Source organism: Apis florea, unplaced genomic scaffold, assembly GCF_048593485.1.
Source record: "Apis florea isolate Af1SG1 unplaced genomic scaffold, ASM4859348v1 contig_3496_pilon, whole genome shotgun sequence".
Lineage (NCBI taxonomy): Eukaryota > Metazoa > Arthropoda > Insecta > Hymenoptera > Apidae > Apis > Apis florea.
The window spans coordinates 8,907,889-8,935,107 of record NW_028256773.1 but is presented as its reverse complement, the minus strand read 5'-3'; the positions used below and the strand labels follow the sequence as shown (position 1 = coordinate 8,935,107).

Here is a 27,219-nt window from a genome sequence, read left to right as displayed (position 1 = left end):
GTATCGCCAGTTATCGTTCGAAACTTCGAAAAGCGTAACGACATTTTGATTCGAATAACTCGGCCGAGAAAGAAGAAGAAGAAGTTTAAAACATTTTTGCACCGTACGCGTAACAATTTCTAGAGAAGAGATTTCTAGAGAAATTCGGGCGAACGAAAATAAAATTAATTTCCACCAGGTAGCCCGAGGTTTCATCGTTGGTCGATATTTCTCTCGAATTATCCCCGCGAAAGAGAATTTTCCTTCGATGTTAGCCGTCCTCTTCCTTTTCGTTCAAACTTTTCTGCTTTTCACCGGCGATCGGAACGGAAAGAAAGAAGGAGAGAGAGAGAGTGGGAGGAAACGCAGGATGAAAGAGACAAGGAGAGAGGCAACAGCCGTTTGAACATCAACAGCTGCATCGCAGCCCGCCCCAGCTACCCGCCTCCTCTATTTGCTCCTCTTGCATTCTTCGTGGAATAGTTTGGTCTCGCCGCGGATATACACCGCGGACTACGCCCAGAGAGAACGAAAGAGATTAAGAATATCTTTTTCGGGGTAGCCGTTCAAACGAAACTGTTCTCTTCCTCCGTCCCTTCCTTCCTTTCCTCGAAACGTTAACCGAAACGCGGAGCGAATCGAGCACCACTGCGTCGACCATCAGAACGAGAGAGAGAGAGAGAGAGAGAGAGAAAATATCCGTGTCGACCCCTGAACCCGAACCTCGCGTTCTCGACCGAAAGGAACGCGCGAGAATCTCGAACGGGCGAGAAAGTATAAAACTCTTCGAGATTTTGGAAAACTGGATCGAAAGGCTAAAGGTTCGAAAAAGTGGAGAAAGAAAAAGGAGAGAGAGAGAGAGAGAGAGTGAGTGAAGGCGAAACGAAGCGAAAAGTAAATATAGTACGTGAGATTCGTGAATGTTCTCCGTGCCACGTGTGGAAAGAAGAAGGGAAAAGTGGATTTCTAGGTCATGCGAACGTGCGAAGCGATTACGAGAGTCGTTGAAGAATCTGGTTATCGTGGTTGCGCGATATTCGCGACAAAACTGGCGAAGGAAAAAGCAGTGCGAAACTGAACTGAAGTGGTGGTAGAATTAGTCCAAAGGGAAAATGCGGGGAGAGAAACTTTACGGATGTAAGATATTTGCGAGGTTCGTAATTGCGATTTGTAAACTCGGTGGATGTAAGACAACTGTACGAGCTTCCCTCGTGGGAAAGATAAAATTGCGAATGCGACCAGGTTTCGTGGTTTCACCGTGGCGAAATGAATTTTCTTACTTTTTCTCGAATATTATAATAATAATAACAACTGTTGCCGCAACGTTTTCTTCGACAACTTTACGACCGAGATTCGAGGAGAGGAAAAGAAGCGCCGCCAATATACAAAGGAAATTAGAACTCGGGATATATTGGGATATATGTATAGACGTGGATAATAATACAATTCCCTCGAGTCACGGAACGAACGAATAGATAGGGAATAAAAAATAGACGAGAAAAATATGAATTACTCCTTTAATTTGATATCTGACGAAGCAAATATATATATATATATATATAAATCTATGATACATCTCGGGCCAGTCGTTGAAATAAAACTCGTTTTTCGTTGTTCCGAAAACGAAAATCGAAAAAAGAAAAAGAAAAAAATAACATACGACGAAACGAAGATTCATCCTTGCTGAAAAATTTCCCTATTCTTTTCTTCTTCCGCTTGTTTTTTTCTTTTTTTTTTTTTTTTTTTTTTCTTACAAAAGCATATTAAACTAATACCGTTAAAAAATTAATCGATCCTTATTGGCACTGTTCGACGTTTCTTCCCGACGAGACTCGACTCGAAACGCGCTCGGATTCTCGCGCGAATTCATCGTTGCTCGACGAACGAAAATTATTAGGAAAAGAAACGAGAGAGAGAGAGAGACACGATTTACGCGAACAATAGCGAACAAAATAGTCTCTCGCAACTCTCGCGCTCTACTTATTATCACAGACAATCGACGAAGGGCGTTCGTTATGCCCTCGCCACGTTCACGGAATCTTGGTCGGGTTTGGTGGGTAATGGCCTGTTCGCCATCTTGCTCGTTGGAGCGGAGGTTTGCGGCTCGGGTAGCTCGGAGTACAAGTGGGCAGTCGCGTCTGACGGCTCGGCGTATTCGCACAGCAACGAGTTGGGCCTTTTGTTATTGTTGTTGTTATTGTTGTTGTTGTTGCCGCCGCCGCCGCTTGTCGACTTGGACCCGCCGAGGATAGTCTCGCCCAGAGCCTTCAAGAAGCTCATAGGTCTGCCCTGATTCCTCGAAGGGGGTTCGAGCTTCGAATCCAAAGGCGGTGGCCTCGGATCTCGATTCTCGGCCGAGCGACGATGCTCGACGAGAAGATGATCGTTGACCACGTCCGGTGGCAACGGTTGAGGCGCTCTTCCGGCCAAGGTCGCGAGGATCGGCTGGGAGAGTCGGCTGGTGCTGGGCACGGTTTCGTCGCCGGGTAGCTCGGCGTACAGGTGATTCTGCTCGTTGGCCCTTCGATCGCGTGGCTCGGTGTACTCGGTGAGAGGCGGCCTAGCCTGTATTCCGCTCGGCAACAGCTTTTCCAACGAGGGCGCTTTCGTACCCACGCTCACGGACGGCTTGCTGCTGCCCGCTCCCCTCAATCTCCTCTGCCTAGGCTCGATCACGTCGTACGCGTTCTCCTCCCCTCTGTTCCCCGATGCTCGTTGCCGATCGTTGTCGTTTTCGTTGTTGTTGTTGTTGTTGTTGTTGTTGTTGTTGTTGCAACTCTCCTCCACCTTGATCAGATCGTACAGGTGCTCTATCATGTCCCTCGCCTGATTATAATTGTCAGGATCGTTCAGCCTCTCCCTCAGATCCCTCAGGTACTCCTCGGTCAACTCCTCGGGCAACGTTTGCGTGGCCTTGTTCTCGGTGTAAGGCTGGTACAATCCCTCGGCAGCCCCCTCCTCCCCCTCCCCCTCCTCCTCATCCTCCTCCTCCTCCTCCTCCGTCCCCTCCTCCGCCTGGGACGTTTCCACGTCGAGGATCCGCGTCTCCGGTTGAAGGCCCGCGTACTCGTGCACGCTTAACCTGGATATCGACCTGGCGGAAGTGGCTGCCGTCATTCCACCGCTGGCCGACAACCAGCCGGTGAGATTCGCGAGGTGGCCGGAGGTTAGCTTGGGGCAGACGCCGCTTCGACGCATGTACAATATTCCGGAGGTGAGGATTACGACCAAGACGACGAAGACGGCCAGCACGCAGATCACCACGATGATCCTCTTCTCGCGTTGCAATTGGTCGGAATCGCTCATCTCCACGTCGAAGTAACCCTTGTGCCTCGGGTAGACGTGGGGGCCGACGCTCGGCGGGCTGACGGTCGGCTCCGGTTTCGCGGACGGTTTCTCGCAAACGATGTGATCCCCGGGCGCGCAAATGATCCTGGTGAAGTTTCTCATGGACATGTAGCCCTGGGGCAGATTGAAGCACTTGTCCAGAAGTTGATCGACCACGCAGAAACTCGAGTCCATCATCCACGAGACGGAGCTGTTCTTCCCCGTCACCTCGCGTATCCAATTGTCCAGGCCGCATCTGCACTGCTCCTTGAAGTAATTGTTACCGACCCTGGCCGTGTTCACCCGTTGCGAGATCGCGGCGAATTTCAAGGAGCCAGGCCTCGCCTTCTCCACGTGGTTCCCCGTGAACGAGAACTCGAAGTTGGGGGCCGAGGTCGCGTCCACCTCGGCCGTGATCGCGTCCGTCTCCAACTCGACGAACAGATTGTAATCGATGGCTATGTGGTTCCACTGGTGGAGGACGATCGCGCCTTGGTGCAGGTTCAGGAATTCGTTGTTGTTGAAGCTGACGGTAGCGGCGGATATGTCGATGGCGCCTGTATCCACCTCGGACAGTCTGGAAAACGCGAGAGGAACGTTCCGTTTGCTTTGAATTTTGTTGAGTGAGTTGGAAAGTCTCGCTCGAGTTTTATTAAAAGAGGCGACGCATTAATTATCGAACGCCGATTAATTCTTCTCGAAAAAATTGCGATCGAAGGGAAGAATTTCGGGCCGCGATTTTCTTCGCGTTGTTCTCTTGGAACGTTGGTTGGTTGGAACGCAGGGAGCGACAATCGGAAGGAGAGGAACGCAAACATGGGAGATCTCTGATCAAACAGCGAGCGAGACAAAGGGAAACGAGGGGAGCGAGCTCTACCTTGAATATTGTATGGTGAGGTTGTCGTGGCCGGCCCGGAAGGCTCCTCTCTCTATACTCTTCAACCTGACGTCGACGAACTCGAGGCTGTGGATTAACGCTCTGTCGCTAAACGCTCCAGTCTCGATCTCCAGAATCGACGCGTTGCTTATGGTCACGCTGAAGATCGTCATGGCGCAGAAAGCGTTCTTGCGTATCACCTTTGTCCAGATATCGTCCATGCGGACCTCGGCAACCGCCGATGGGAACACCGCTGTCGGCAACTCCGTAATTCTCACGCTTTGGAACATAATCTGCGCAAAGGGAATTCGAGAAATCGAGATTATCGAGATTCGAGATTCTGGGGGAGGGAAAGGGGGCCTACTCTGTTGGCGAATCGCCAAATTTTCCCAAGCAAACGCGTCGTTTTCGTTTGCCGTTGTCCAAGGACAGGGATAGAAATAAATCTTTTTTTCTAAACGTAAACAGAGAAGAAGACGAAACGGAACAGTCTAGATGTAGATTTTAAAAGATTTTAGAATGAAGAAAAATCTCTGAATTAAGGTTGGAACGATTGATGGATGACCTTGGTCGCTGGTCCATGCCTTCCGTGTTGAGAAGCTTCGAGTTTGAACGCGTTGCTAGACAGGTCGAGGGTAGGCACCTCCCTCACGGTGATCCAGAGCAGCCTGGAGAACGCGTTCGGTTTGATCCCTACGTTCCTGCATCTGGATATCGAAACGCTCAGCGTCCCCCGCGAGTTCCTGAACGCGTGACTTTCGAGGATCACGCTGTTGCACTCGGACACCTCGAGATGCGTGTTAGGGGCGCTCAAGTTCTGAAACGCCTGCCTCTTCGCGACCAGGCTGTAGATCCCGGACACGTGAACCCGTTTCAAAGGTGCTCCATCCGCGAAAGCGCCCGATTGGATCCTCAACTCCCTGCAATGAGAGACCTCGACTTCCATCGCCTCCGATGGGATCGTCCCCTCCAGTAATTCCACGTCCTGACGATCAGAAAAAAAAGAGAAAAAAAGAAAATGAAACGAATAGTGCGTTCCATCGGTGAGAAATATTTCTTCGTTCTTTCTTTGCGTTTTAGGATTTTGGGAAAAAATGTTGGGGTCAATTAGGGGGTCGTCCTATTCTAGATCCTATAGATTTTGTATAGGATGTTTCGAAGGTGAAGTGTGATCGATGATGGTCGAGTGAAAGACAGGATAGGTTCGATCCTGGATATAAATTATATTATGGGAAACGGAATCGAGAGATGATAAATATATACAAACGCGATGTGACTAGACATAGTGTTTCGGAAGCGATTAAAATGCAAGGAAAAATGTAGAGTTTATCGATCGGACGACGCGACGGTTCGTACATATTTGCCAAGAACCGAGTAAAAAAGGGGAAAAAGAGTAAAATCGGGATGACCTGTAATTGGGGGCGCGTCAAACGGAGGAGAGTTGAGAATATTTCCATTTTTATTGCCGCTACAGATGACGATGGTTTCCCACGGCGGCGGGAGAGGGGAGAGTTCAATTTCAACCGTCGTAAAATTTATGTAATTGCAAATATCATCCCTCTCGATGGGATAATACCGCACCTCTCGCCCGTAATTCCGCAACGATGAAAAGAGAGGAAAGAATGGGAGAGAGAGGGATTTTAATAGAGTCCCTAGAATAATTTCTCGGAATAATTTGCGTGTTACGACTCGGGCGGCGATGAATAATAATTAGATAGTTAAAAATCTCCATAATGAAACGGAAGTCCTTTGCCCTGTGTCGCGTTTGAAAATCAACAAGTGAATTTCTATTAGGTCGAATCGCGGAGAGGCGACTGGAGAACGACAACTGGATGGGGGGGAAAAGAAAAAAAAAAAAGAAAAAAGAGATACGATCAAGAATACCTTGGTACGAACGAGGAGTTTTCCTTTATTAATAATAATCCTCGAAAATTCAATTCAAACTATGATCCACTCGTCTTTGATTCCTCTTGTTCAAACCGATATCGCGTTCTTTTTAAGCAAACGATAATTTCTCCTCGAAATGCTAGCCATATCAAAATACACGGCGTGTATATTATTTTTTTTTTTTTTTTTTTTCGGTTCACCGGATATCGATAATGAGACGGAAATACTTTCCCGCACGAATCCACGTGAAAAATGAATCACGGGATTGAAACACACACGGAATGAGATATCATCGTTGACTGCTCGTCCAAGGTTATGCGTCTCTTTGTATGCGTCCTACTCGCACATTTTTATTACGTAACAACGGAACGATCGATATCGTTCTCGCGTCTCGGATGCGATTCGGATGAAATGGATCGGGAAACGACGTCGCATTCCCTTTGAGCCGAGAACGATGAAACGAAACGCACGCGTAAGGAATCGAATCGCTTCTCGTCGTCTCGTTCAACGACCGAAACCAACCGATTCTTTCGACTCTCTCTCTCTCTCTCTCTCTCTCTCGTTCCCTAATCGCTCGTTTCTATGGAAAATAGACGCGTGTGGCTCGAATCGTTGGAAAATATAAACGAAAACGGAATGGAAGGGCGGAGAGGTGGGAAGGGGAATGGCGATTGAATTAACCCGTCCGTCATTAGCACACACAGAGACATTCTCACGCGTTTTCCGTGACATACTAATCACGGTCCCGGTGAAAGAGAAAGAGAGAGATAAAGAGAGGGAGCGAAATTGTTGGCCCACGACGAGTTACCTTTAAAAGTACTTCCGCTGACGTCGGCTTCCTGCCTGTTCCCCGCTATCCCGCACGTTTGTCAGCGCGCCAGTTTAATGAAATGTTCGAACGCCATGCCAAGCAATAATTCCGCTGTTTCTCGGCCTTCCTTTAAAGCACGACTCGCGTTGCAAACGAGTCGCGTGTACGAGCAATTACCGGGAGGGGGGAAATCAATTTTCCACGGAAATGCGAACGTGGAAAAATCGGAGAGAACTCGTCGATTCGATTCGTAATCGCTGGAGAAAAATTCAACGCGCGTGGATCGAGAAATAGGCGGAAAAATAGGTTTTTTTTTTTTCGTTTTTCCCCTCCCTAAAATTTTCGAATCGCCGGATATAAAAACGGAGTACGCCTGTCGCTCGGATCGGCACTGTCTCATTTTTCCTTCGATTCCCCGAACGCGCATCGACAACGTCGCTCGTTTATATTCATACCGTTGCGGAGTTTATCTTTGCAAAAAAGGACGAGTTTAACAGAGAGAGAGAGAGAGAGAGAGAGTGACGAGAGAAGAGAAGCTGTCCGGCGATATAGTTTGGGGGAAAAAACGCTTGGAAAGACGGCAAACTGTCCACGACTCGTTGCAACGGAAACGACATCGCGTCTATCGAATGGAACGGCGACGCTGAATATATATAAATATATAAGAGGGACGAAATCCTATTTTTTCGTAAGAAGACTTTGTCTCTCGTTCCGCGAACCACACGGCGTACCCTCTCGCGTCCATCGAGGGAAAGCGAGAACTTTGTTTTCGAGGAGTGGTTCGACTCGGTATTTAGTTAAGTCTCGAACGAGAAAATCGAGGTGTCGCGTCGGTTCTCGGGCTAAGCCTCCGCCAGACGATGCTGTAATCCCTTAATACCCTTCGTATCCCCGAGCTCTTTCCATGCCGCGTGTTATACGGGGGGAAGATTGTAACGATCGTCCGATCTCTTCGAGAAAAATGGCGACACCTACCCGCGTCAACGTGCAAATATTTCGATATATATTTTCGCAAGCGACACAAATTCACTTTCCCACAACAGGCAGGCACTTCTTATAAATAAGAAGGTGAAATTATTGAATCGATATCAGGATTGATTTCTTTTCGAAGGAACCGACCGAGTGACGGTGGAGGCTTCCTCCTCTCGGGAGCGGAATTTTCGGGACGATTTGTTTATCTTTCTGGTCGCGCTATTCTCGGTATCCGCGCGTTTCGTTTCCGAACGAGTTTCGAACGAAAGCCTGGCCCTCCCCTCCTCTCCCTTTTACCTTGGCGCGGCTAAATTCGTTATCTGGGAGATATTTCGGTTCGCGAGATATCGATTCGAAAGGGAACGAAAGACGAGCGATTCCTCCTTAAAGGGGCGACTCGGTTCATCGTAATGCGTTCCGTGGCTCACCGGAAAGAAACACGATACTCTTTTCGTGGAAAGTGTGCGACCAGGATAATTAAACGATCGTCGTTCCATTCTCGTAAATTGTGCCGTCACGCGGCTGCATTTAAAATTCTTCCCCAGTCTCTTTTATTTCCCTTCGAATTATTTCGAAAGGAAATCGAATCTAACGATATATCCATTCCTCGTCTGTTTTAAAAATAATTGTAAACAATACCTATATATATATAATAATAATAATCCTTTCGTTGATATAATATCGAATAATAATTCGTTAAAAGCATACGTCCTCGTCGTAAAATCATTTCCATTTACATGTTTATGCTCGTATTTCCGTGCACGGTATATGCATTTCCATTAACACAGAGCTGCCCAACTTTTAATCTCGACAGAGTGTAACGAAGCGAACTTCCCGTCTTCGATTTAACAACTTTCCAATTCCCTGCCGAGCATAATTGAAAATTAGAAGAGGATATTTACAGCGTTTCTTTTCCCTCCTCGAGGAATCAAGATCCAATGCTTGAATTCTCCGGGCGAGAGAGCTCAGGTGGAAAAGGATGGCGACGACTTTGACACGCGCGGATTAACGCCCACGCAGAGCGTTAATTGGAGCGAGGGACGAGGAATGGAAGGAATGGAAACGACGCCGGAGAATCTGTCGCGAGAACAATGGGGCCAGCGCGGTTGGAAGTCGGTTGAAATTACTACGCGAGACTTGTTTCTCGATTGTGTTGCCTGATTAGGAGAGTAGTAGCGCGCGTGTTACCGCGAACGAGTGGCGTTCCGCCACGTCGGAAAACGCGTGCTGCCACTGCTGCGTTTTCGAGGAGAAAATGTTTGGAAGGAGCGAGTCGCGTTTGCAAGATGGATTTTGCAAGTTGAAAATCAATCTTCCCGCCAATATCGCTCGTGACAATTCTCCTACTTCCTTCCCTCCCGTAATTATCTTCCGAAAATTTGGAGAAATTTGGACTGACGAAAAGAAAAATTCGTACGATTCTTGTTCGAGGAAAAAATTTCTTCGCGAAACGTAGTTTTACGAGGAAAGCTTCTTCTCTCTGTTCGTCGAGGAATCTCACTCTTTTTTTTTCTCCTCCTCGAAGTAAGGATCGAAGCGGAATGCGAAAACGAGGGAACGAAGTTGGCGTTGAAATTACATTTTGCGCGAAAGATGTGGTCGCGTGACGAGGAGCGATCGAGGACAGGGTGCGGCGATACGATTGCAATTACTTCCTGCTAACCACTCCTCGCTCCTCACTCGCACCATTAACGAATGAACTCGAAACGGAACCGTCCAGTTACGTTCTGTTTATTACCATTTGCAATTTTTCCATTATAATCGGTGTAAACCATTTCGTCGCGATTCGCTTTCTCCTCTTTTCGTTCCCGATTACTTCGCAAACTTATCGCAACACGAATCGAAAATCCTTTCGACGCTAAGAATCGAAAAAATGTTGTTGCTTTTTGCGCGCGAACAATTGCACGCCATTTATTTCAAAAATGGTCGGAAGAGGTCGTAAAAATTTCATCGGGTAGAAAGAAGTTGGGAAGAGGGAGAGAGGAGAAAGAAAGTTTATAAACACGATTCCCCGTAACGCGTGACGACTCGGGTAACTTGGAACGTTTTCACGGGTGCATCGGTGACGTCAGACGCATCGCGCGGCCAACAGCTGGCACGTTGTTCGAAATAAAGAGGAGAAGTCGAGGGGGGGGAAGGGGGGGAGGCCGCCGCCAAGAGAGGAAAACTCTCCTCTCCTTGTGGAGAGGAGTGGACGGACACGGTCGAGAGGACATCGTCCACACCGTTTCCCTGTGCTCGATCGATGATGACTAAGACCTTAAGGTCTTAAAATTCGCGCCGTTTCGCGCGCTGACTCAAAGGAACGGGGATAACGTCGGCTATTTCTGCATCTAGTTGCCGGGGACAAAGGGGGAGCAGCCGAATTATGAACGCTGGGCTCAAACGCACCTCGTTTCCACCTCGTTCGATTGATCGTGTATTCAAAGGAACGGAATGGAAAAATATTTTAAAGCATTTTTCCTCGTACGGGGCGAGAGAGGAAATTGTTAAAAGGATGAACGCGGTATACGCGTTTCGAGGGAGAAATAAGACGGAGGGAGCAGTGGCGAGGAAAATCTTAGGGTAATAATCGAGTTTAGAGGTCGGGTCGTAAACGAGAGAGACCTTACCCTTAACCCGAAGGGTTCTCGCGTTTCCAAGGTTTCTTTCTCGTTCGAGTGTCGGGAATGTCGTTGCGCGCGAGAAGCGATCTCCTCGCGCAAGGAGAAGGAAAACAAACGGGACGCGGGACAAGGGTCCCTCCTGGAAAAGGGTGGCTCGGTGCCCGGAGGGTAAATAAACGATTCAATACGGTGGGGGAAGCAGCGAGGAACGAAAATCGAGATCGGCCGCGAAACGAACGAATTAAATCTGCGATTAATCTCCTGAACCGGCCTTCTAATTTATCGTGGAAAAATAAGTCGCGGACGAGAGAAACACGATGATGAGGAGCGTAACGTAGACGGCGTTAAAATAGAGCCCTCCCCCGTAAATTGCGGGGATAAATTAAAGCGGAAGTGAATTAGAGCTGCATCGTTGGAGGACTGCTTTGGCCGAACCAGGCTTTTTTGATGGCTTTTGGCTACGAAGAGAGAGGAAAGTAACCACGATTCTTTGCTCTCCGCTTGAAAAAGCGGAGCTCTCTCTCTCTCTCTCTCTCTCCAAGAGAGAAGAATTTGCATTAGTTGGCACGAGTGGATGATGCGCGGAAGCGAAGAAGGCGGTCGATCCCCGAAATTATACGGTCGAAGAAATACTGGATCGAGAAGATAAATAATTAAGGAGTATCGGGGCGCGTGTCGCGAATGGCCGAGAGCGGTGCCGCCACCGGCTTTTACAGCATTTTAAGGCGTCCGGTCACGAACTATCGGCGATCCGCCACCTGAATCGAAATTGACGAACGACCGACAATGCCGTTCCCATTGTGGATTATAACGCGCGCGCAACCAACCAGAGAGAAGCCAGAGGGCCCTTGATTTTATGTAGCGCCCGCTAACCGACGCCACGAATCAATTTTTTCTCGTTCGCGGAAACAAAAAGTTTTTGCCCTTCCCTCTCGACCCGTACGTGCGTGGAAAGCGCGTTCGATTCTTCCTCGAACTATTTCCAAGAGATCGATCGATTATTCGTAAGAAAATATGCTCGATCGTGTTCGAAAGTGATAAGGTGATATCGAATTGAAGCGAAGAGGAACACGCGTTTCCTCTCGAAATATGGTTGAATCAGACGTGACATCGAGTTTTATCGAAAACTATATCAAACGGCGATAAGCGATAATAACGTTTCTTTCTTTTTTTTTTTTTTGGAATAACAAGATACATCGTATTCTTTTAAGCTTCTACTAGATGGAAATTAAAAGGATCGATTTTCGCGATAGGTCGGAGAAGTCGAGTCGCTTTAAGAACAATGAAACTTTCGAAAGTTCGCTTCGTCGGTGACGAAGTTGGCCGCGAGTACAGAGGCTAATTGAAGAGACCTAGGGACAAACCTAGTAACAGATCTTCTCCTCCCTCGAAGGATATAGTCAGTGTTTGTAGTTATAATTCAGGCAACTGTAATCGAGTTATTCGTGATTCGGTTAACTTCTCTCCACGCCTCTTGTCGTTCGTTCTTCGTTGGAAAATTGACGCAACGTGGTTATCCATATTGTACGCGACGTTTAATTCCCGATAATTAAACACGTCCCGATCCTTTACATTTTACATTTTCCTCGGTGATTCGTAATCGAACGAGAGAAACGAAACACTTTTGTTTCCTCGAAAGAATCAAAGTCTGAATAAATACATGTCACTTATGTACACATTACGAAGCGTTCAATGTTAAAGATAACGATATCATCTGTGCGTGATTCATGTGAGTGAAGAAAAGGTGAGCAACGTTCTCGTTTTTTCTTTGTTTCGTTATCAATTTTACGTTATCCTTTTTTCTATCTATATAGTTTTTACAGTCTACAAAAGGAGGAAGAAAAACTGGATGGACAAAATTTCTAATTCGTCTCGTAGATCTCTCTCTCTTTTTTTTTTTTTTTTTTCGAAATCGCAAACGTTAAAGCGGGATGTATCGAAAGCGGGATAGAATATCGTTGGAAACAAGCGTCTTCAAAGAGAATTAGGTGTCTGTTTGCTGCGGGAGGAATAAAGTAAAGAAAGGAGAAAGAATGGCGGTTCGAAAGCGATGGAATTGGAGTTACTAGACGCAGAGGAGGTTGGGAGGCAGAGCGGAAATAAATGGGAGAGAAAGAGGTGGATGTTGCGGGAATCGCACGGCGAAGAAGTCAGGGTTCGAACTAAATCCTTCGAGGCGAGATGTCGAAAGTTTCTCTTTGTCGAGTGCTCGCGTTCGAGGATCGCGTCGTTACTTGACACAGTTGCGAACGAAACCGCAAAAGGGGTCTGGTTACCGTTCCCGGAAGCTACGTCGAATTTAAAATTCCAGCTGGCGCGAAAAAAGTATGGAGGGAGTCATCGCGACCAATCGAGCGTGTTTGAAGAACGAAACAACCAAAGTTATCCCACGCTCCCCTTTTTTCGAAACCAGATTCTTCAACATTTTCAATCGCTTATTCGTCCTTGATCGAATTCGTAAACGAAACGGTACGATGATGAATGCATGCAGCGTTTTGAAACGTTTCAATGAAGATTGGGACGAATGGGAGGAAGAAAAATATTGCGTAAACACAGAGAGAAGGAAGAAAAAGAAAAAGGTTAAAGATCGTTGAAGCGAGAATGGAACAATTTTCACGTCTCGATGCGATCGAATTGGTATAGTATATTGTTACAGCCGATGATTTTCCGATTCATTAGCCTCTTTAACCTCGATTACGAATAATATTCGTTGGTGCGCATTGTTTCACGCGCGTAAAATACACCTTTGTAAAGGTCGAAATGCGATTTTTCACCCCGGCCATTTACAATTTTGATTTTAGAAAATTTTAGTTTTTGCGTTGCGCGACGAAATTAAAAAACGAAAAGAGGAAAGGAGAGAGAAGAAAAAAGATTCAACGATAAATTTAATTTAAATTGAACGACGCTTGTGCATCGTCGACAGGAAGACGGGAAATAAAAAGAAAGTTGGGGGATAAAGAGATTGATAAGACGATGCAAACAAAGCGAGCTGTGTAGGTGAAGAAGATTTTATCGTTTCTTCGATGTACATCTTTCTTTTTTTTTTTTTTTTTTTTTAGTTTACTTCCAATAAAATTAAATGGAAAAAAATTTAATCAAAAAGTAATGTAGTAGCGTTGCAGCGAAACGAAATTAAAAAGGGAAAAAAAAGAAGGGGGAAAAAAGAACGCGAGAGGTGGAAAAGTGGATAATGCAGCGGAAATAATACTACAGATGAAAAAAGATTTTATTGCTTGATCCATGCGTATTACGCATGTGCGGCAAACTTTCAAGAAAATGGAACGAAAAGGGAAAAAGGGACGATGAATTTAATTAAATGGAGCAAAGTCGATACCGAGACGAAATCGAAAGAATCGAAAGAGGCGAGTAGAGATAAAGTAGCGGGAAGAAACGACAGGTGAAAAAAAAAGATCGTACCGCAAAGCGTTGAGCAACTTCCTGTCTCACCGAGCCAAACCGCCATAACATTGCGTAAGATCTGAATTACGTGGAAATACGAGACGATGTTTTCGAGAATGCTTCCAATTTCCAGCTATTGTTTATGCTCGAATCATATCGCGAATCGATACTTTCGCACGAAACGAGAGACGCCAGAGTAGCCGATCGAAGATTCGATGTCCGATCGGTGGATCATCTTGCGAGCAACGATCGACGTCGCGTCATCCGTGAAATTCCGTGAAATGCAAATTTTTCCTCCATTTCATAAATTATTACTACCAGTTATTTCTCCCCCCCCCCCCTGCCCCCTTGTTTACCCTTAAAGCAACAACAAAGTTAGATTTATCTTACGGTTGGAAATTCGATCCAACGAGGCGCCGCGTCCGAAAGAAGATAAATAAACACGGTTGCAGCAGAATTGATTCGAGAAAATTTTAAATTGGCCGCGTGATGGTATCGCCACCGGCGAGCAGACCGCAAAACCACCGCATTACGCTTGCAGAAACGCGTGACAGAAGCGTGAGAGCGAATTTCGAAGCCGGCCGCTCGTCACACGGGAATGCCGGAAGTTAATTCGTGGAATGACCGGTGCATGCGCCACTCCTTCCTTCTGAACTCTCGAGTTACTTTTCCTCCTTCCCTGTGGAGTTCGGCCGGCTGGCAGAAAGGGTGTGGATCTTCGTTACTTACGCCGCGATATAATTCGATCGATCGCCTCTGAATATACACTTTTCCACGCTCATCCTCTTCAACGCTCGTCGTTCGCCTTCGAGAAGATGGTGTTTTTCTAAACGGGAAGGAATCGACGAGGCATGACAAACGTATCGTGGATATTTCGCGTAAACTCGACACCTGTTGTATCGAACAGCGCGGAACGTCGAGCATCGTTATTTCGAAGTTAAATCTGCTTGGTTAATAGCGAGTGGCAGCAGCTTTCTAAATCAACGACAAGTCGAGTCGTACTCGACGATAAAATCGAACCGTTAACTACGCGCGAGATTTATGCGAAAATTTCTATTACGTAATTACTTTTAAACGACGAGATCGTTAGAATCGCGGTACGAATTCTCGGTGGAATTCTTGGCCGAAACGAATTTCGATCCACGTTGACGAGTCGCCGCTGAGACGGAAATAGCGGTTGGAAAGAAGACTGGGATCTGCCAAGGGTGATCGCGAGCCAAGGTCATCGCGATCTCGAGAATTCAAGAAACAACGAGCCCGTTATTAGTTTCTTCCTCCGAGAAATACGAAATAGCAGATAGTATCGATGAAACGGAGGGACGTAACGGCGTTGCTCAAGTTTGCGAGTTATATCTCTTCCACAATCATCCGTATCGGTGGCGTCGAGAAGGTGTCTCGTGTTTAAGACGCGAGATACGTTTAAAACGTGAACTAGTAACACGCGGACTCGCCGCGAACAACGCAAGAGAGAGAAGGTTATTGTCATCGTGACATTATTTTGCGCGACACCTGCTGCCACCACTTCTTACTTAAATTACTTTCGAGAAAGTTTCGCGAGTACAAAGGTGGTGATACATTTGCATCATAGGTGATGCAAAAGGTATTTCGAGCTCATAGTTGAGAAACGTATTATTGACGCGAGGGTGCGTGATATCGGAGAAGCGAATTTACGAAATCTTGCATAAACTGTTGCGATTCGACGCGATGGTTACGCGCGTGGAGAATTTCGAGTGATTCAGTCACGAGAGTTGGATTTAGGATTGGCACATACATACATTTATATATGGCACGGCGTATAGGCGCATACACGGTTTCGATTGCGATGCACTTCCTCTCACTTTTAGAATGAAGCGTTTCTAAGAACGAACGAATAAATTCCTGCAATTGTGATTTCGATGATTTACGAAAATATACGCGAAAGAAACATAAAATCCCGAACGTAAATGCCGAGATAGCGAGGAACAAAGTCTGCCAACTATTAATTAAATTAAAATTCCTATCGACACGCGTCACAACAATAGCTGTGAAAACAATTGAATCAACTGGTGCATTAAAATCGCATATTCCTTTGTCCTCGCTGTTCGAAACACGGTTAATACGATAATACACACCGACTTTATAATCCAATTCCGTTATAATTCCGTTTACATTATCGCGAGACGAATATTTCCGTTAAAACTCGATAAAAAGACAGAAATTTGGCCTTTCTTCGCAAGGCCGTTCTTTCTCGCCGTGGCAAAGAACCGGTGACTAATCCGTACGATTTCGCAAGCGCGTACGGTAAATTGGACGAGAGAGAGAGAGAGAGAGAGAGAGTGGATGGGCCACTTCGCACGTGTGGCCAATCGCGATAACTCGAGTGTGCTCGCGGGGTGTTACAGAGAATTATCGTCGGGAATGAACGAAGCAGGATGTCGCCTATATCTACGCCCCCGAGCGAATTCTCGAGACAAAGCGGGCAAACCGCAATCGGGGCAGATGCGCGTATTGTGCGCCGAGCCCTGCCCTAAAATAATATATCTGCCCTGCGGGGATACACCGCCTCGTAACACGCTGCGTGCCGCAATCTCTATCCGCGCCGTTTATTAGGTTATCGAAGTCGCGTTATCATCCACCGTCGAGGATCGTCGCGGAAGATCGTTCGTTTCCTCTCCTTTCGACGATGAATTCGAAAAAAAGGAGGGGGACTAAAACATCGGTACGGCGAAAGATGAAACGGTGGAAAAGGGTGGACGGGGGTGAGGATGAGGATAAACGACACCCATAATTTTTTCCCCTCGTGGTGGCAGAACGACACAACGCGCCCGCATGATTACCGCGTCGACCGGTCGGTCGGCAACACCCAGAGATTCGTCGTGGACCGAAGTGTAATTCGTTGAAAGAGCCTATTGTGAATAAATTGAGGCGGAGCAAGGATTGGGTCGAGCGGTCAGAGCTCGAGAGTTGGACGCGTGTGGTGGTTTTCTCTCGCGTTTTGTACGGATGAAATTCCCACCGCGGCCCCGACACCCGCGGTCAATTTATTAATCCAACCGACGACCGCGGCATATAGAAAAGGCCCCGCAGAGGTGTTCACCGTCAATTATTATTCCTCTTGTTGTCGCACGAATCCATTTTCAGTTTCGAATAAAAGTTTGCAAATGAATCGGCGTTCTTATTAATTGAATTCGAAACATTGGACGCGATTTATCGCGAAGGAGAAGGGAGGAGGCGGCTGGAATATAACTGGAACGGTTGCGCCGCGGCAATTTGCGGTCAACGACCAGTGTGTGTACACCGCGATAAGGTTAATCGCGGATTTTTCAAATCCTCCGGCAGGCGTTTATAAAGGCTGATGAGAGAAGAATGAGGAACGCGCGCGGAGAGGAAATGCACGCGCCGTCTCCCCCTCCACCCGATCGACTTGGAGCTCGGTCAACCCTTCGGCCGGAAGTCGCGCACGCCGGAAGCCGACTAGGTTTAGGCGAGCTCGCCGCCAACGATTTCGTGGTGGGATACCTTCGTATCGCGGCCATCTACGAAGGGGGCTTCGCCTCGTATAAACGGTATTCGTGCCACGAACGTTTCCTCTAACGCGTTCAACCGAACGTGTCCGAACGTTTCGAGAAAATATTCCCCCTAGTTTTTTGTCCGTTATCGTTTCCGGAATCGAGAATTCGTATTCGACGTATTCCAAGCTTGTTGAAATCCAAGATCGGATCTAAGAAGAAGAGGAAGAAGAGGAAGGAAAGAAAGAAGCGGAGAATTCGAGATGAAGCGAATCGATGGTAATTCGATGCAACTGTTGCCGCAAGAGGCGAACGCGATCGGGATGACGTAACCCGTCCGTTTGGGATTGGAATTTCATTCATCCATGCTCGAATCCATGCTCACATCTCTTCTACCGAGTCGAAACGTCACGATTAAAGAAACTCTTAACGAGCGTTTAACGCGAATAATCACACGAGCGCCCGCCCTCTAAATAGAATTAACGACAGTTGGAACGATAAGTGACGCTGGTGGCTGCTGGATCTGATTCGATTAGGAAGTATATTTCGTGGACGGACCGGTGTCGTTGAACCGGGGATGGGAATATCGTATATACATCGACCTCTGCTCGAACGCGACGAATAACAAAGGGGAAAGGATCGATCGACGATTCGTTTTCTTCATTCGTTCACGATTAAAGAACAACACCCGGTATACATTGCGATGCGTGTCACGCCTACGCGTGTCGCGTCAGGCGTTTGTCGGATCGACAGAAATTACTTTCAATGATACGAAACGTAGTCGGCTTGATAGCCGGTTCACAGAGCCCGTTACTTGAACGATAGCGAAAAAAAGGGGGGGGGGGGGAGGGGAAGACGACGATATATCAAATTAAATTTAATAATAATAATAATAATAATAATAATAATAAACGAAAGAATTTCGAAAAATGGACGAGAAATTTTTCGCGTCGTTTAACAGGAAACAAGGATATTCTAGAAATTGTTAACGACTCGTGGAAATTATATTTTTGCCGAGCTAAACGTTACGTAAAACTGGTTATCCTTGCGTTTTCCACGCGGCTCGCTCAGATCGACGGGAAGATAGGGAATGAACAGGGGCCCAGTTCGAAGTCGAGAAGCGTAACGTGCATCGATACTTAACCCGACCTATCGACCTTAGAAATCTAGACCGTCGTTAATTCCGGGACGGGTTATTACCGGCTTACCAGCGATCCACGATTCTTCGTCGTTGCGATAAAATAAAATCCTCCTTCTCGAAGATTCTTAGGATCGGATCGTATGCGTTATTACGTGGACACCTTGCGCTCCACGTAATCGAATTCCACGAGCCCGTTAATTCGATTTTCGAATTCGTTTTGATCACCGGTGGAAAATGGATGGGGGAGATCGCGTATCGGAACGCGGGCCAACAACAATAGCGATTCGTTATCCGGTTAGCAGCCGGTGCATCGAGTCCCAACTCGATTCCCAAGTTTCTCGCGGAAGTTTCTCGTTCGAAGGCGAGAGGGAACCGGTTGGGTACGGTTAATACGATCGAATGGCGTGGTCGGTGGATCGCGTCCAACCGAGACGGGAACGACGAGTGGAAATAATAAGTGCGTTCGTGAACGATATTATTATTGTTATTATTGTTCACGGATCGAAACGATTTACGAAAACTTTCACCATCGCGAACGTTCACCGGCCCAAGGATAGAAGAAGATAATTTTCTTAACGACAAGATCTAGCGTAAATATGTTGAAGTTTGAAACTTGGAGGAGGAGAAAATTCCGTGCGCGGAATTTTAACGATCGTTGCTAATCTTCGGGGAAAAAGCTTTGTTCCCTCCTGTGAGAGGGGGCGACTATACGGCGTGCTATTCGACTAGAGCAGCGCGATGGCACCGCTAAGAGCCTCCATTTTTAGATCGTAACGGGAGATGCTAAGTTATAACGCGAAGAGAAGAAACGCGAAGAGGCTGGAAACTCGAGAGAGGGAGAGAGAGAGAGAGAGAGAGAGAGAGAGCGTGTTAGTCATCGGGCGCGCATTTGCGTCGCACGTTTCCAGCATCCAGTTATCATGGCGGTCGTGAATCGAAACACCGCCTATATAAAATCGCGCGAGGGAACGAAGCGTGCGTGTGGAGTTGGGTCGAGTTGGATTCACCTGGTCGTTGGAGAAGACGCATTTGACGTTAATCCAACGGTGTGCCTTGACGGTGCAGTTGCACCCGTCCATCGCGCATATCCCGGGCGGTGCACTCTCCACCTTACCAACCAGAAATACCAAACAGCACAGAGACACCGACCATACCATCGCGCGATCACGCTCGAGCCCGCTCCACGACACTCTCCTCCTTCCGTTATCGCCGATCCTCCACGACCCGGCCACGGCCATCTTCACAAAAGGCCGCCTTCTTCCACCCAGATCGATCGATCGCCTTCGATTTTTCCACCCGGCTTCGATCTTTCCTCACATCGTTCACCGTTATACTCGTCGTGCCCCACTTTCATCCGGATCTCTCTCGATCTTCCTCCTTCTTCGCTCACATTTGGATCTTGGAAATTCGTATCGCCAACGAATCGAATCGTGATTCGTACTCGACTCGAACAAAGGGAACCACTCACGAATAATCCTTTCCACACTTTCCGCGACTTTCCTCCAAATCCTTCTTCTTCTTCTTCTTCTTCTTCTCGCGAGAAGGGATTTTTCCTCAACGAGTGGACTCCGTCGCCGAGCGGGCGAGCAGCATGCTCGGAGAGGAGAAAACGTGGGACGGAAAAGTGGTGGAACGGATGTGTCCACCGCGAGGCTATATAGTCGAAACACGCGCGCGAAGAGGTGGGGCAGCTAGAGGCAAGCTGACGCGATCATGACGAAGGTTGCTTTCGAACTGTGCTCGGTGGCATGCACGATCACTGTCTCCTCCCCACCAACAACCGTCTTCCTTACACTTTGCCTCGCTCTCGCGTTTATTCTCCCTCTTCGACCTTTTAAAAGATAAAAGCGCGTCGTGAGGGGCGAACGAACGAACGAACGGGACGACCACGCCATCGCGTTCTGTCCTCCGCGCACACCCAACCGAGACAAAATCCTCGGCACCGGTTTTCGTGCAGGTCGTAGGGTCGCTGCTGCCTTCCAAGGGCCGACCTTGACCAAGTTTTGCGCGGATCCTCCTCGCCGTTTACGTAACCACGCGTTCGTGTTGTGTGCGGTTTTTCCAGCCAGGGTTACGCTTACGTGGGAAAGAGAGAGAGAGAGAGAGAGCGATCGTACCTGTTCACCAAGCATCGATATCCATCGCGTTATTCTTTATTCGTCTCCTCTGTCTGTGGTTTCTTCCCGCGTTATTGTGATCGATTTGACTCGGAAGGACGAATCGATCGTTGTTTATTGCATCGCGATCGCTACCTTCGTCGTCTACGAATCGATAAGAAATTAGAATTTATTCGAAAAATGATATTTCGTTTATCCCTGCGATAAAAGGAGAAAAAGCATCGTTAATAATTGATGATCACTATTGCGCGACGCGGAAAGAATTATTATATCGTTCCAAGGTCGAAATACGATACTACGTTATTTTCTATTCGGTATACGATTCGCGCCTAATAACTCAAACTCGTATTAAATTTTGAGCTTCGAAAAGTTCGAAAGTTTCGAGCGACTCTCCTTCGTATGAAATTTTCGAGACATTCGCTCCACCAGTCCTCTAATTTAAACTTGGCAAATTTTATAACATCCTCGCAAAAAAAAAAATCCGAGAGGAGGAAAAAAAAAAAAAAAGAAAGATAGAAAAATTACGCGCACGCGGTAGAAAGCCGTGAAAGAGCGAAACGCGCGTATTTTACGAGTTGTTTGCAGGGAAATCTAACGCGAGAGACGCAGAGGCAGGCCGCTAGCGTAAAAACGAGAGAGGCCGGCCACTTTTCACAGTCGCTTTTCACGATGGACAGCGTTTCCCTAAAATGGCACGGCATCGTGGCTGCGCTCGCTTTATGAGCCGAAGGGCCGGCCATTTAATTTCCCATGAGAAATTGCACGTGTCCGCGCAACTTTGCCCTCGTTGCCGTCCCGTCGTGTCCACGTCACGCGCGACGCGAAACGTCCATTCATTCATAATGCTCTCTTCTCGAACCATCTGACGCCATCCGAAGTGGCCATTTCCGAAATGACCATGCGCTCGCCATACGTCACACCGACCTTAAAGCCGACCGAACCTCTCTCTCTCCCTCTTCGATTTCGTTTCACGTTCCTTCCATCGATCTCCTTCCTCGTGTCTCGTATTACCCGACGTGGATCTCTGGTAAAACGAGACCTACGTCAAGGATATTTCACGATCCGAGTGTCGTATCGACAACTATGACGAATCAATCCTCCGCGATCTCACTTACTATTTCCCATTTAATTCCATCGATCCCACTGCAATTTTACGAAAACTTCGATTTTTAGGGACGATGAAGGATTTAGGAAGTTGGAATCGATGACGTTGCGATTATCCAACGACGAGTTACCTCTTCCACCATGTCGATGAAGGATTTAGGAATTTATTTGGAATCGATGACGTTCTAATTACTCCAACGACAAATTACTTCTTCGCACAACATCCATGATAGCTTATTAGAGAATTTTCCCAATTCTATCGATGGACGGTGTAATTCTACGAAAACTCCGATTTTTAGGGACGATGAAGGATTTTGGAATCGATAACGTTATGATTACTTAATGACAAGTTACTTGTTCGTACGGCATTCAAGGTGGCTTGTTTGAGAATTTTCCCAATTCTATCGATCACGATGGACAGCGTAATTCTAGAAATACTCCGATTTTTAGAGACGATGAAGTATTTAGGAAGTTGGAATCGATGACGTTGCGATTATCCAACGGCGAGTTACTTCTTCCACCATGACGATGAAGGATTTACAAATCTAGAATTTTCCCAATTTCATCAACGGCCACTGTAATTCTAAGAAAACTCCGATTTTTAGGGACGATGAAGTATTTAGGAAGTTGGAATCGATGACGTTGTGATTATCCAACGACGAGTTATTTGTTCGTAAAGCATCCAAGATTGTTGTTCGATAATAATCAAAGAAAGTTGTCTGGTGAACGAGGCGGAGAAGCGAATACAATTTCTTTGCCGAGGCGAGTTTCGATCAAATCCGCGGCGAGCGCGTTGCCCGATACCGGTTTGGTTACATTGGCTTCTTTGAAAGTAACCGAGCGTATAAACCGAGGCTTTCGAAGAAGTGGTTCTCTTCTCGCTCGCTGGGAACGAAATCGGTGAAGTAACGATATATATATATAATAGATGGATAAAGCGGACACGTTTGCGAGAGGCGGGTCACGGTGGACGGAATTGCGACGTGATTGCGCCTTATTAGGGATGAGTCCGGCGATGACTGGTCGGGGGAAAACGGCGATTGTCTGGCTGGCGGAGGAGCATCGTCCTCTGCCTCGTCGCGTATCCAGCCGAGATCCGTGAAAAGATGGCCAATTAGGGCCATCGCAATTTCGTTCTAATAACGATCCGATCCAACGTATTTATCGTTTCTTTCTTTTCCTATCTACAGAAATGTTTGGATCTTCGAATAATCGGACGATTCGACGAAATAAAATTTTCGAGTGAAAATTTTCTTTTTTCCTTGTTTCTTGTTCGCAGTGGCCACTCGAACGAACGGCTGTTTCTCCGAGACTTCGTATCTTGCACGGCTGGCAGCAGCGGAGGTCGTTTGGCGAGATGGTTACAGCCGGACAGTTTCGTAGATCCCTCGAAATGCGAGGCGCTTTACTCGAAGGACGACATGAAGTGCGGATGCCCCGCCATCGTCACTATACACACCAGAGATCAGTACGGGGATATCGTTCATGTACCTAATTTAAAGGTATGTGTACAGACACAGACACGCGCGATATAATTAATCGGATGATACATGTCTAATTGAACAACGCTGCGCAACGTTTCAGGTGGAGGTGAAGGCAGTTCCTATAGAGAAAAAAGACTTGGGAGATTCGGAACGAGTTTCTCAACCCGATCCGTTGACGTTCGGCGGTCATCCTCAGCCACCCTTGGACGTGCCGTACGAGGTGACCATCAACAACAAGACGTGCTTCTACGCGATTACGATCATGAAGGCTTATCAAAACTATTCGTTCGAGGAGTTGAGGTTTATGTCGCCGGCTATAAAAAGAACGAGCGAAAGCATGCTGGTTAGACCGAACGACGATGGAAGCTACAGCGCGGCCTGGACACCGTCATCCGTCGGATGGTACTCCCTTATGATCACCATAGACGGATACGACATGGAAGATGTAAATATTTGTCCTTCGATCTCTTACCTCTTCTCCTCTCGATGTAAATCGTTGATCGAGAATCTCGATTTTTCGCAGAAATACAAGGTCGAGGTGAAGGAATCGCCGCAAGGTATGCAACCGCCCACGCAAAACGTCGTGAAGAAACCGCAACATCAACCGAGCAGGCTTAGAAAATTCGTGGCGAAGAACAGCGCTGGGCTGAGGATAAGGGCGCATCCGTCCCTTCAAAGCGAGCAAATTGGCATCGTTTCGGTGAACGATACCATAGCCTTCATAGACGAGGTATCAGCGCAACGATTCGTTCTCTTCGTGCATCTATCTTTCTCGAGAAGGATTATTCCCCTTATTCTCCTTTCCTGCTTCTCTTTCTAGATTCACAACGACGACGGTGTTTGGCTACGATTGAACGCGGAAACGATCAAGGAGTATTGCAGCAGCAGCCATCTGGAAGCTTGGTGTTTGCAATACAATCAACATTTGGGGAAGACGTTGCTTCTTCCCGTCGAGGAGCCTAAATCGATCTTGGACCAAGTGATCAAGGAGACGATATTGCGGAAAAGGCCGGAAATAGTTGACGAGTATGGGAAATGGAAAACTTTGTTGATCGAACGTTTCGCAACGACTTCGTAACGACTTCTGTATTGCGTGTATCGTTTTAGCAAAAGGAAGACGGTTACGTTCGACGGTGGTAGAAACATGGTGGTCGTGAAGTGCGGCGCTTCCGGTCACAATATCAGAAGTAGGCCGGGATTGAACGCGGCACCGGTTGGGAAATTAGCTCTTGGGAACATGGTGACCATTCAAGAATACGTGAGTGTTCCATTCGACAAAGTCGACGAACAATTGATTTTCAATCGAGTATTACATTCGCGGTTATTATATCGGCGACAGTTCGTGAACGGCGAGGGTACTTGGGTACGCATGGACGACGAATCGATGGCGAAATACTGTTTCCGGAAGGGTCGGGTGGCAGAGGGCGAAGCTTGGTCCCTGGCGGTGAGCAAGCACGGCGTTACTTACATGAAGATCGAGCAAGAGTTCGAGAACGATCCGATGGAAAAGAGAGCGGCCGCGGCGTCCGACCCGTCCGACTCGCCTAATCACAAAGGTTTCGATTTTTCCGTGCCTTCCGTGAGTCACGAGGGCTTCAATTTCACCGCTCAAAATTTAACACCAGGTACAGCAGACTGTGGAGAGGGTAGTAATACAAATCCATTCGTTTTTGGTTCGTACAACCAACACGATTCACCAGGTATCATTGCGTAAAAGCATGATGCAGATTTCCCTTTACCTACATCTCTATCTACATGTATATTATTTATCTTTGATCGCTCACCCTTCAGGAAGCGAGAGATTCACGCCGGAGAAGGCGGACGTCTCGTCCAAGTTCTCCAAGGCCCATTCGAAGGAGAGGGTGGCGAAGGAGAGGGAGAGAGAAGGGGGCGGTGGGAAATTGAGCGTTCTGCAAAAGTGGTTGAGGGGCGACGACAAGTGTCACGGAGAGAAAAGAAGTTCCCCTGGCAAGTGAGTTGGGGAGCGGGGGAAACGATCGCGCAGCGAGATTAGTTTCGTTATATAGTTTTGCCATTTGTAGAGATTTCTCGGAATTCGTCGGTGTGTCGGTGAAGGAATTGGTGAAGGCGATAGGGGAGAGTCGAGCGAACGGTAACGGGCCCACGCCACCCGAGACACCGAGAAGATTGTCGAGAAGTTCGTCGCCCAAGAATCCCCAAGGTGGGTCACCAAGATTTCACAGCCCGTCCTCTAGCCCGGTTCCGATACCCGGTACGTATACCACGTATATTCTCAAATCGTTGTTACGTACTCTACGGACAGATCTTTATCGTCTATTATCGTTTATTTTTTTCTTTTCTTTCTTTCTTTCTTTCTTTTTTTTTTTTTTCTTCAACTCGTGTGATCTCATTCTTAATCTCATTCATTCATGCGTGTGTCTTACTTCACACTTTTGGCATCGTAACACTGGTCCGAGGAGGGAATCGTTTCAGAAGCTGAGAGACCCGATAACGATTACTCGTAAGATTATATATATATAGCGTCCAACAGATATTTTTATTCTTCACTTCGCGAAACGGATTACATACATATATATATATATATATATATATGTCTTATTAGAACGAACCATTAAGTTTGAATAAGTCACACACTTTCCAATTTATTATTATTATTATTATTATTATTATTATTATTATTATTATTATATTATTATTATTAATTAGTCGACGAACGAACCTTAGGATATCTTAAATATAAGATTTTTTTTTGATTGTCGGATTAGTTATAACAGAATAGTAATGTTGCTCTTAGCTGGGTCCAGTCGGCAGCCAGTTGGTTCTGGTAATTGCCTCTTCCCTCCTGCTGCTCATGCACCAGGTACTCGTTCCTTTCCTACTCGACATAACCCTCATTCTGTACCGTTAACGATACGTGTATATATATATATATCTAGTGTGTGTGTATATACATATATATATATAGTGTTTAATGTTGTTCGCCATTCACTTCGACTACGACACTTGATCTTTATTACGATGTTTTTGAAGAAACGTACAATAGCACCTTATCCCCCTTGTTGATGTGTGACTACCATTCAAAGATTCGAATGCATGCGGATGATGACACTATATATTATTTTATAAACACAATGACAATGAATAATAATCAGAGTTGTGATTTGCACGTACAATTGCAACGTTTATCCACCTCCATCCGATAGAAAGATAGAAAGTCGTATATATAGTGCACATGAGTATATGCAGAGTGAGCCTAGTTTAGTTATATAAATCGTAACACGATTACATATAAATTCTACAATTGATCCAAAAATTATCAGGTGGGAGAAGTTTGATAGGAGGGGGAGATAGTATCAGCAGCAGCCCAGTGCTCTGTGGCTCCCCCCGAAGTGTCGGCCTCTCCCCATTAGGTAAGGATAACAACACACGTAATAAAATACTCGTTAATTTTTACACTGACAAAGAAAACTGTTGCCGAATCGGAACGATTAATCTTTTCGAATTCGTACGTTGTTCGACTCGAATCCACTTTTGCAACTCGAGCCAATTTTTCACTCGTTCACGACAAACTCGCACGAAGTTACGTTGCACGAAGTTACGTTATGCGAATGTTACGTACGTTTATACATCTACGTTTCTTTCTTTATATATATATATATATATATATCCACAATGTTCGTGGAAAAGCAATATGGTGAAATAAAATTGAGAGATTGTCGTTACGCTAGAGAAAATCGATCGAACGATTCAATGTCGAAAATTCTTAAATAGCTCATCTTAAGAGATCTTTCTCTTTCAAGTGTCTGGCGGAATGATAGACAGCGAGAGGTCGCAGCGACGGGGATCGACGCAAAGCGATACAAGTGCCTTGGTCAGTAGTCTAACTAGGGATCCTTCGCAATCTCCAAGTGCTGTCAGCACAACTGCCAATACCCGCGACCTCTCTCCAAGTCCAAGTTGTAGCTCTTTACACATGAGATCCGAGGGTAGCATAGCTAGTCCGCCCGATACACCGAGGCAAGAAGTCGGGGTAAGTGAAACGTCC

At 46.7% G+C, this 27,219-nt stretch overlaps 2 protein-coding genes across 5 annotated transcripts in view; one reads left to right on the top strand and one right to left on the bottom strand.

Moving 5' to 3' along the window:
* The window catches only part of hiw (MYC binding protein highwire), a 173,883-nt gene that overhangs the window by 139,256 nt on the left and 7,408 nt on the right, over positions 1-27,219 (top strand). For 2 of the 3 annotated variants that reach the window (XM_086913027.1, XM_086913026.1), the window contains 11 exons: positions 22,988-23,210; positions 23,293-23,637; positions 23,716-23,922; positions 24,013-24,218; positions 24,300-24,450; positions 24,532-24,892; positions 24,984-25,164; positions 25,220-25,425; positions 25,969-26,034; positions 26,495-26,584; positions 26,975-27,204. In XM_086913027.1, the coding sequence (XP_086769153.1) occupies positions 22,988-23,210; positions 23,293-23,637; positions 23,716-23,922; positions 24,013-24,218; positions 24,300-24,450; positions 24,532-24,892; positions 24,984-25,164; positions 25,220-25,425; positions 25,969-26,034; positions 26,495-26,584; positions 26,975-27,204 (2,266 nt within the window). The remainder of the gene's footprint in view (positions 1-22,987; positions 23,211-23,292; positions 23,638-23,715; positions 23,923-24,012; positions 24,219-24,299; positions 24,451-24,531; positions 24,893-24,983; positions 25,165-25,219; positions 25,426-25,968; positions 26,035-26,494; positions 26,585-26,974; positions 27,205-27,219) is intronic. The other variant, XM_086913028.1, reaches the window with a different exon arrangement.
* On the bottom strand, positions 1,483-22,977 carry LOC100867835 (uncharacterized). Of its 2 annotated transcripts, none has more exons than XM_003690745.4 (4): positions 19,495-22,977; positions 4,749-5,168; positions 4,184-4,476; positions 1,483-3,883 (listed from the first exon to the last, which is right to left on the bottom strand). In XM_003690745.4, exons 1-4 carry the CDS (start codon positions 19,723-19,725, stop codon positions 1,993-1,995), a joined length of 2,835 nt encoding a protein of 944 aa, XP_003690793.2. In that variant the 5' UTR covers positions 19,726-22,977; the 3' UTR covers positions 1,483-1,992. The 2 variants fall into 2 exon arrangements, with proteins under 2 accessions (XP_003690793.2, XP_086769159.1); XM_086913033.1 differs by lacking the exon at positions 19,495-22,977 and adding an exon at positions 6,879-9,915.